The 10,186-nt window shown below is 31.8% G+C and overlaps 2 protein-coding genes across 4 annotated transcripts; one reads left to right on the top strand and one right to left on the bottom strand.

Moving 5' to 3' along the window:
* Positions 1 to 936: 936 nt before the first annotated feature.
* sotv (exostosin glycosyltransferase sotv) lies at positions 937 to 4,282 on the top strand. The gene is made up of 9 exons (XM_018449449.1): positions 937 to 1,864; positions 1,939 to 2,122; positions 2,204 to 2,343; positions 2,441 to 2,666; positions 2,736 to 2,916; positions 3,000 to 3,166; positions 3,294 to 3,437; positions 3,850 to 3,978; positions 4,036 to 4,282. The coding sequence occupies exons 1-9, from the start codon at positions 1,131 to 1,133 to the stop codon at positions 4,255 to 4,257; spliced, it is 2,127 nt and encodes a 708-aa protein (XP_018304951.1). The 5' UTR covers positions 937 to 1,130; the 3' UTR covers positions 4,258 to 4,282.
* Positions 4,283 to 5,512: 1,230 nt separating this feature from the next.
* Positions 5,513 to 8,511, bottom strand: Tasp1 (Taspase 1). Of its 3 annotated transcripts, none has more exons than XM_018449455.1 (10): positions 8,391 to 8,511; positions 7,930 to 8,026; positions 7,787 to 7,854; positions 7,430 to 7,701; positions 7,276 to 7,355; positions 7,087 to 7,154; positions 6,876 to 6,992; positions 6,590 to 6,773; positions 6,364 to 6,515; positions 5,513 to 5,641 (listed from the first exon to the last, which is right to left on the bottom strand). In XM_018449455.1, the coding sequence occupies exons 2-10, from the start codon at positions 7,967 to 7,969 to the stop codon at positions 5,549 to 5,551; spliced, it is 1,074 nt and encodes a 357-aa protein (XP_018304957.1). In that variant the 5' UTR covers positions 7,970 to 8,026; positions 8,391 to 8,511; the 3' UTR covers positions 5,513 to 5,548. The 3 variants fall into 3 exon arrangements, with proteins under 3 accessions (XP_018304957.1, XP_018304958.1, XP_018304959.1); XM_018449456.1 differs by lacking the exon at positions 8,391 to 8,511 and adding an exon at positions 8,244 to 8,311; XM_018449457.1 differs by lacking the exon at positions 8,391 to 8,511 and adding an exon at positions 8,169 to 8,186.
* Between the last annotated feature and the right edge of the window lie 1,675 nt (positions 8,512 to 10,186).

Genomic DNA, 10,186 nt, shown 5'->3' with positions numbered 1-10,186 from the left:
ATGCTTGGTTTATGCTTCGGTCTTAATTCTAAAATCTTAAAATTCAGCCAATAGGGCTACCAGTCTTAATTGATCCTAACGGAAATCTGTATTTCATTGGCTGAATTTTAAGATTAAGACCGAAGCATAAACCAGGCATTGGCTGCGTTCAGCAGAACGTTCGTTTTGCAACTGTTGGAAGTTTCCTTCGCGCTGATTGGATCATACTTTTAGATCTAGAAGAATGGTCCTATCTCAGCAGACAATCATAAAACGGTTGCGAAACTGTTGAGTCTGCTGAACGCAGCTATTAATTCTAGAAAATACAGAAATGAGGCCTGTTCTTTTTGACTGAACTTTTGCACCAGTTCATCTTTCTTCCTTTTCTCTCCAGGAGGAAAAAAGAGGAAGAAAGATGAACTGGTGCAAAAGTTCAGCCAAAAAGAACAGGCCAATGGTTAATAAGATATTTGGCTTAAAAATACAATTGATCCATCTTCTGTGCACGTGCACTGTGCGATTATATTTTGTCTGGATAAACTGTAATCGACTTATATTTTTATTTTAGCTAAGCTTCTTGCACGGTTAATCTTTCCTGTTTTTCTTTTCACATTGGATAGAAAAAGAGAAAAGGTAAACTATTCAAAAAATTCAGCCTAAAAGAGCAAACCGTTTGTTTATATACTGCGTAGTGCAAGTACGGTTATTTGCGAATAGACCTTTATGCTGAATGTAAAGTGCAAACCGTGCAAACGCAAATAAAATGAACAAACTTTACGAACATAACCTCACTGTAATTTTAGATTTGACTCTGAGCAGCTGAGTACTTAGCAGAAGCTGAAAAATTTGAAGAATGACAGAGATTTATGTATACATCGTATTTACATTATAAATATTATTAATTTTGCATTAACAGTTTAACGGCAATTTTTTTTAATAAAAAAAGAAAGAGGAGTGTCATTTTAATAATGAGGATTTCTAATTGTGTACATACTGAGATAAATATCTGTACATGACAGCTCTCTTCATACGTCAGATATGTCGTGTGCTAATGTTTGAAATTATTATAAGGAAAATTTATGTACTTGAATGTATGAGATTTTTATAGAACAATATATTTTTCAATATCTTGTGGGAAGAAAGAGAAAGAGATGGTATTACCAGCACGTATATCACATAAAGCCAACAGAGTCTCATATCATTATCACAATATCTTTGTGATATGTTTATTGTCATTTACATTATTCACTGTACTGATCTCAGTATATTATATTTTCAAATTTGGTAATACACAGAAACATTCCGAACATATTCCTATAACGCTGAATGATATAAATACCTTGCCCATTCAAACATTACCTGCTGACTCGAATACTGCAGATGCAACCAATTCTTCCTGTACATATTTCACTTGTTTCAACGTTTACCGATGTGGCAGTCAGGGGAACAAACTTCTGGTATATGTCTATCCACTCAAAATATACTTGGACTCCATGGGTAGATCAATAACTGGACAGATGACGAAAGAATTCTATCAAGTTCTGAGTGCTATTATCAGCAGTAAATTTTATACTCCTAATCCATACGAAGCTTGTATTTTTATTCCTTCCATCGATACTCTCAATCAGAATAGATTGAGATTGCAAGAAGTCTCTCAGGCACTAAGAGCATTACCTTTCTGGAACAAAGGAGAAAATCACTTAATCTTTAACATGGTACCTGGAACTGTACCAGACTATAACACTATCATTGATGTACCGATAGGAAGAGCAATGATTGCAGGTGCTGGAATGTCATCATTGACATACAGGCCTAGTTTTGACATTAGTTTACCAGTCTACAGTCCACTTATAAATAATATGAAAACGAATCATAGTAATATGAGGTAATGTCTTTCATTGTTATTTTTCATAGTTTATATATACACATATATATGTATATAATTATTTTGCATTTTAGAATATGGCTAGTAATGTCTTCACAAATCAATATTAATAATGCTTTTGAGCAAGATTTAATGGAAATAAAAACGACATATCCAAAAGATATTTTGGTGCTGGGTCCATGTTTGCATTTTAATCCAATGAACAACACAATACGTTGTGTAGGAGAGGATATATACAAGTATCCCGATAGTCTGCAAGTAATATAATCATATTCAGTATATATGCAAAATATTGTTATTAATACATTATATAATTGAAGGTATTTTCTGTTCTTTTAGACATCGACGTTTTGTCTGATAATCCGTGGCGCTAGGCTTGCCCAAAGTGTGCTTTTGGATGCAATGGCTGCTGGTTGTATACCTGTGATTATAGCTGATTCTCTAATGATGCCATTTCATGATGTAATCGACTGGACCAAGTAAGATGCACTCGTAAATTAATATCTGCTACACTACTTTTCAATATATAATTTATTTTTATAATTTTCTTCATTTATAATTTTCTCTTATTATCAGGGCTGCTGTTTTTATACGTGAAGTTGACATTTTATTAACAATACAACTGCTAAAAAAGATATCGCCTCAACGTATTATGGACATGCAAGAACAGAATGCATGGCTTTACGATCGTTATTTTAGTTCGATGGAGAAGATTACCGAAACTACATTAGAAATACTTGCGGATCGTGTATTTCCGCATTTAACACGAGATTACACATATTGGAATGTACCATCCTATAAGGTGGATAATTACTAAAGCAAGAAAACTTAGTGAATCTTTCGTGAATCAAGTAAATTATTTCTTTTTCAGGGAAAGCCTTCACCACTCTTTTTGCCAGTAACTGCTCCTAAAACGCGTGGCTTCACTGCCGTGATATTAACGTATGACAGATTGGAGTTATTGTTCTTATTAATTAATAAACTTGTGAAGGTACCGAGCCTATCCAAAGTTCTAGTAATTTGGAATAATCAGCATAAAGATCCACCACATTGTAAGAGCACATTTTAATTATCTTGATTATCTCTGCTAAGCTTCAAATACATATATATTAATTTTACTAATTTAATGTTACAGCTACTAGGTGGCCAAAAGTTAGTAAACCATTAAAAGTAATACAAACGAAAGAAAATAAATTGTCTAATCGATTTTATCCGTATGATGAGATTGAAACTGAAGCAGTATTATCAATAGATGATGATATTATTATGCTGACTGCTGATGAAGTAGAATTCGCTTATGAGGTATACTTAAAATAATTATGTAGTCTCAAAAATACACATACATATAATATATATATTTAGATTATATCTTTTCTAATACTAATTGAATGAAAATATATATATTAATAAAACATATATAAACTTTTAGGTATGGAGAGAATTTCCAGATAGAATCGTTGGATTTCCATCTCGCTTACATATGTGGGATAATGGTACTAATTGTTGGAAGTATGAAAGCGAATGGACGAACAGTATTTCCATGGTATTAACAGGGGCAGCTTTTCATCATAAAGTAAGCGCTACGAACGCTTATGCTGTTCTTTGCTCAAAAGATTAGACGCTTTATTATTTTGTACCTAACATTTTTATTTAACATTTCAGGCCATGCACGTTATTATAAAAATCCTTGGATTTTATTTTTTTCAAAATACTAACATCCTCTCCTGTTATCCTCACCAACAATGTATAAGTTAACCCAACAAAGTAAATTACATCATTTTTTGTACGAGTATTGGAATTGTACAGTTCGTATAAAACCTTTAAGGGTCACTTTAACAAACGTAATCGGCCGATTAGTTCATTGGAATTGATCAATTGCATTTGTCATTTCATTCAACGGCAGATGCGATTGGCCAATTCCAATGACTCATCGGTCGATTACGTTTGTTAAAGTGATCCTAAGTCTTTCTCAATATGTTTTTCAGTATTGGAATTACATGTATACTACGGCCATGCCTGGAGACATAAAGGAATGGGTCGATGAACACATGAATTGCGAGGACATCGCAATGAATTTTTTGGTAGCAAATATTACTGGAAAAGCTCCATTAAAGGTAAGATTTTCGGTAAAATGTATTGGCACTATCTAAAAATTGTATAAAATCTTATAGGTGACACCAAAGAAAAAATTCCGATGTCCCGAGTGCACCAATACCGAAATGCTATCCGCAGATTTGACGCATATGGTGGAACGTACACAGTGTATAAACAAATTTTCTTCTATTTATGGAACTATGCCGTTGGAATCAGTTGAATTTCGCGCAGATCCGGTACTCTTTAAAGATGTGTTTCCAGAGAAATTAAAACGATTTAACGATATAGGCAGTTTATAAAAAAAAATTGTGTATAATATTTCAAAGTAATTGTGGAAGTTAATTTAATATAAATTAAAATACTACGATTTTAGAAATTCGAAATTTTCTTCCATTAAAAAGGAAGAGAAAGATGAGTTTATCAAGAATGTACATATTTATTAATTAAAATGTATCTGGATTCGTTGTTAATAGTAATCATTGTATTTATATAAGTTGACTATAAAATATACAATAAAATATACAGTAATATAAAAGTTAAGAAAATTTGTTTACTGTACAAAGTTGTGATTATGGAAAATGATTCAATTTGGCAGCATTTACATATTTCATGAAATTAATGATTTTGTATAAAAATTTTTTGTATATAGAGTATTTTAGATTATAAATAATTTTTTTATAAAAGCTTATCACATCTAAAATGACGTATATAATTGAAGGATTTTCCACAAAAACCAAATAACTTCATTTTTTTATCTCTGTGGCATCAAATTATTCTCTATTAGTAACATCGTGAACAATTTTATTCTATTAAGTAATGAATTATCTTTATATTCAGACTGACTCAATCTTTCATGTTTCACCAATTTTCGGACTATAATTTTTACGTATTGACTCTTACTTCGCCCTTTATTTATTATTTTTATTTTTATATAAAGAGTCCTTCTATTTGTTTAATGAATTATCTTATCAAACAGAAACCGGGAAATATAAGAATTTAATAGTTGCAAAGAATACTTTTGTTAAGAGTAATTTGGAAAATTTTGTAAATAAAAGAAGAAATTATTACTTTATACTTTAAATAATGCATTCTTTTTCACCTTTATTATCATTAATGTTATAAAAAAAAGATACATATAAAATATATAGGATAAATAGTAAACAAAATTTTCGCAAGAATCAAACAAATTCAGAGAATTTTTATTTCTTTTAAATAAATCTTCAAAATATTAACCAAAACCTAAAAGTTTGTTTTCATACCTTAATAATTTTAGGTTTTATTTAATATTTTATATAATCATGTTTGTGTGTGTGTGTGTGCGTGTGTGTGTGTGCGTGCGTGTGTGCGTGTGTGCGTGCGTGTGTGCGTGCGTGTGTGCGTGCGTGCGCGCGCGCGCGCGTGTGTGTGTGTGTGTGTGTGTGTGTGTGTGTGTGTGTGTGTGTGTGTGTGTGTGTGTGTGGAGAAAAATATAATATTGTTAATTATTACATATTTATATAATAAATAGTTTCAAGATAAATTTTTGGTTTTCTGAAAAATCAACTTTTTGTTTGATTTTTGTGAAAAATCCTTTCATTGATACAATTATTTTCAGACTTTATCGAATCCCGTTAATTTAAAGCACACTCCTTCAACAATAGCTTTCTTACCTACTTCATGTGATGGTAAGGCCGACATGTAACTCTGTAAACAAAAAATAATTTTTTTAACAAATCAAACTCATATTTATAACATTAGCCTGCGAATTGATACTTTCTGATCATTGCCTGAACTTGTAAAGTGATTTAACACAAAGTTGATACACTGAATCCAAAAGTCCGTTTGTTGCTATCATGGAATTTTATCAAAATCACAATAACCATATGTAATATTATAAAAAATATAGTTGTATGTAGAATATATGAATTTTACATTAAAAATATTATACTTAAATATAAATATTTAATATTTATATTTTAAATAAAAAAAAATTAAAATATAACAGACCAAATAAAACAAACACAAAATGTCGAAAGTGATACAATATCTTCCTCAATTATTAATTTCTAGATTAACTTGATATATAAGTATTCTAATAAACTATGTAATAAATACTGTCACATATATAGAAATATTAATGTTATTCATCTCTTTTGTGATTTTATTATTCATAAAATAATATCACATAAACATATATGGTTCAAGACAAAAAAATCGGTATGTGTTAGGAACTTTCTATTTTCAATTTTGGATTTAGTGATGTCAATATCTTAAAAAAATTTTTTAATGTCCAATGCAATGAATTTGTTGCAGGCTAATGTAATTATTTAAAAATTATTTTAGAATCAATCCTTAGAAGTAAAGATATCATATATTTGTAATATATATATTTTACGATATTAAGTAAAAAAAAAAGTAATATGTACCATTGATGCACGTTCACATGTATTCATATAACCTATTATCATAGAATTTGTGGAATGGCTCCAGAGAAAATCGCCTAAGCCTTCTTCTGGAGAATATCGTAGAGCGATGACACCACCAAGTTTTTGTTCAAGTCCATAGAGAAATTTCGAATCTAAAGAGAAAATACAAAAAGATTTTCATTGCTTTTATTAATCACCACACAATTATGCTAAATCTGTGGCACACCGATGAAATCTGTGCTCATCGCACGATGCAAACTTGTAGTTGGACAAGATGTATCTGAAATAGCTTCTGCGATTGTACGCGCTAATGAAGTGCGCACAAGATGCTCTCCACAACCTGAAGTACTAGTGCCTACCGAATACGAAGTATCTTTGCAAGCCCAAGTACCACAGCCCCATACTCCAGCCTAGAATTAGAATAAAAAGATTTGATAAACTACGATAATGTATAACAAAATTTATATTAAAAAATTAATTATATAAATATTGATATAATAAACAAATTGTACCTGCCCAACTCTTCCTGGATATTTTAAAATTATACCACCGCTCGAACAAGCTGCAGCAATATTTCCACTGTTATCGATACATATTGCTCCTACTGTATCCATCCTTTTCTTAGCACACTACAGCATAATATTTGAATAATAAACTTAATTACAATTGAATAATTTAGTTAAAATAAAATTAAAATATAGATAAGAAATACCTTATTCATACCTTTTGAACCTCTGCACTACAGGTTTCTAATTTTCTTTTATAATGTTTATATATCTTTTGAGCTTTCACTGGAAAATACATTAAATAAATTAATAAAAGATACACAAAAATAAATATTACAATTTATATACAGAAATTATAAATCAATTTCTGTGGTTTGTTACAAATTTAAGCTAAAATTTTATGTACTTGATATTAATTGTTCTGGTGGTAAAATTTGTATGCCCATCTCGTGTGCCCAAATATGTGCACCATTTCCAACTAAAAAGCTAATAGGGAATAAAAATTAATATAACAATAATCTTAATATAATTGTAAATATTTTAAAACTAAAGTAACACACCTAGGAGGAATTCTGCCATATGCAAATTTAATGGACTGCTGCTCACACAAACGCTTTGCCAATAAAACAGGATTTTTTATTCCACTAACTGCACCAACTGCACCATACTGCAAACTGCTACCATCCATTACACTCGCGTCGCACTCCACTGTGCCATTCAACGTAAGATTTGATCCGAATCCAGCATTTGTCATAGGAGAATCTTCTAATACCATTACTGCTTCGACCACTGCATCTAATACATTACCATTAGACTTCAAACTTCGAGCTCCCTGACAGAACAGTCATAAGAAAAATATAGAATTTAGAGAAAATTAGATATGTATTATAGCTCATTAAATTACTTGAAAATCTTACCAGTTTGCATGCATCACGACATAATTTTTGATACTTTTCTTTGAGTGACGCCGAATGCTGTCCAGCACCTATAAAAAAAATAATAAATTATAATAATTTATGTACAAATATCAATTATAAATAATGTCTAAATAATTACGTACCAACATGTACAGCAATAAATCCTTCCTTATTATTACTCATGAGACTGAATCTTGTTTTTCTAGGGTATTTTTCTTGAAGTACAAAATTCTTTACAAGCTGCAAGAATATTGAGACAAATAAAATAAAAAATCAACCTAATGAACCGCTTACCATTATAAACATTTTTGTTTAGAAACATACTTCAAATATAGCAAATCATAATGTGTTTCAAGTACCGCTTTATTTAAATAAAACTTACAGCGACATAATGAAAAGACATTGGTATCTTAAAAAAACATCTTAGCTTTTTATAACTATAATCAATTATAATTACATTATTCTTAGAAAATTCTGCAATTTTAGTTATAACATTTTGTCACATAAATGTGATAAAAACATTTTATCTTACAAATTTCTGCAATTTTAGTTACACTTTATCGCATCTTATTTTCAATACAAGAATTGTTTATCATAAACATACGAATCGAAATGAAAACCAAGTGGAACTTTATTGTAAAACCATGTAAGATCACAGATCATGCAAAACCCAACAACACTCCCTAAGGAATATGATGGACTGCGAATGCGAATTACTGGCCACTGCGAATCCACAGAAATACGAAATTAGAGATCCTATAAGATGTCTAGTTTATGGCTGCGGTCCACTTGATGTTACAAATATTTCGAAGCAATGTGCATTCAGTACTACAACTGCTCACTGAGCGCTCAGTGAGCTCTTGCATCTGATTGGCATATTTCGTTAGAACTAAAAATATAGACCAAACAGATACAAGCGCTCACTGAGCGCTCAGTGAGCGGTCGTGGTACTGAATGCACCCATTCTTTGATTAGTCAATTCGTAAAATTCTCTGTTCTGATTGGTCGCTCAAACGCTTCGAAGCGTTTTTTTTTTGTAGCGTCAAGTCGACCGCAGCCTACATCGTGCACTTGATACGGATATTAACTAGTAACTTTCTATTGAATTATCTTAATTTCGGCGAAACGTGTAAACATATACATGATATGTGTATTTAATTAATCATTTTGATGCATATTCTACTAATTTAGTACATCATTCTTTAAATACATTGCTGAAATTAAAATAATTTAATAGGAAGTTACTAGTTAATACGCGTATGGCCGGAATTAGACTACGCATTGAAGATTGAGGGTGAAGATTGGAGATGGAAATTTGATCAATAAGGACAAAGAAATTTTAGCTTCTTTCGTTTCGATTGGTCAAATTTGAATTTTTCAATCTTCAATCTCAATCTTCAATGCGTAGTTTGATTCCGGCCTATCAAGTGCTCGGTGTAAGGGTGCGTTCACACCTTGACGGAAAAGCAGAAAGCGGAAAAGCAGTGGCCAATCACAACTCGTCCTGATAGTAAGCAATACAAAAAACCGAAATTGCGAATACCAGAGCAAGTTCTGATTGGCTGCTGCTTTTCCGCTTTCTGCTTTTCCGTCAAGGTGTGAACGCGCCCTAAAGTTTGCGGCATACGGTGCTTGTTTTCCTACTGGATTTCTAGCTGGATTAGAATCTTGCCATCGTATTGGTTACAGTGTACTGGCAGTGTCTGCGTCGTTAAGTCCGGATCTACAATACGTGTTTTAACCCTTAAATCGTAAGAAACTGACTAATTACAGTCGAATTCGAGAAGAATAGTCGACTATGATTCGTCCATTTCTTATGGCTTAAGGCTTAAAACTCTATTGTAGAACCGGGATAAGTCTGGATCTACAATAGATGTTTTAAGCCTTAAGTCGTAAGAAACTGACCAATTACAGTCGAATCCAAGGAGAATAATCGACTGTGATTCGCCCATTTCTTATGGCTTAAGGCTTAAAACTCTATTGTAGATCCGGAGTAAGACCATCTCGAATCTTTAGCACCATCTATGGATTCCGTTCATAGTTACAGCTAAATCCCGGGCATGGCCGCTCTCAGGGGATCGATTCTATATCTTGAAACGAGGTGAAAATTACAAAAGTGAGCAAATTTACAAGAATACTGATAATTTCATTGGTCAACACCTAGTAAATTTGCTCACTTTTGTCATTTTCATCTTGTTTGAAGATACAGAATCGACCCCTAGACTTCTCTCTTAAGCCCAGTGTCCACGATGCTAGAAATCCGTCCGAGATCTCGGATGAAGAAAGAATTGACCAATCGCATTGATCATGTGACTAAATTGTTTAAATGTGATTGGTTAATTCTTTCTCTCTCCGAGATCTCGGACCAATTTCTAGCATCGTGGACACAAGGCTTTAGGC

Source organism: Mycetomoellerius zeteki, unplaced genomic scaffold (genome assembly GCF_001594055.1).
Source record: "Mycetomoellerius zeteki isolate Tzet28-1 unplaced genomic scaffold, Tzet1.0 scaffold245, whole genome shotgun sequence".
In the NCBI taxonomy this organism is placed as follows: Eukaryota; Metazoa; Arthropoda; class Insecta; order Hymenoptera; family Formicidae; genus Mycetomoellerius; species Mycetomoellerius zeteki.
This window is presented reverse-complemented; position numbering and strand designations above follow the sequence as displayed.

Bases quoted from the DNA above. Each gene is read 5' to 3' on its own strand.
- sotv (XM_018449449.1), top strand. From the start codon at position 1,131: ATGGTATTACCAGCACGTATATCACATAAAGCCAACAGAGTCTCATAT. The intron at 1,865-1,938 runs GTAATGTCTTTC...TTTGCATTTTAG, and splicing joins ACGAATCATAGTAATATGAG to AATATGGCTAGTAATGTCTT. The intron at 3,979-4,035 runs GTAAGATTTTCG...AAAATCTTATAG, and splicing joins CTGGAAAAGCTCCATTAAAG to GTGACACCAAAGAAAAAATT.
- Tasp1 (XM_018449455.1), bottom strand. From the start codon at position 7,969: ATGAGTAATAATAAGGAAGGATTTATTGCTGTACATGTTG. The intron at 7,855-7,929 runs GTACGTAATTAT...TTTTTTTTATAG, and splicing joins ATTTATTGCTGTACATGTTG to GTGCTGGACAGCATTCGGCG. The intron at 7,155-7,275 runs GTACATAAAATT...TGTATTTTCCAG, and splicing joins ACCAGAACAATTAATATCAA to TGAAAGCTCAAAAGATATAT.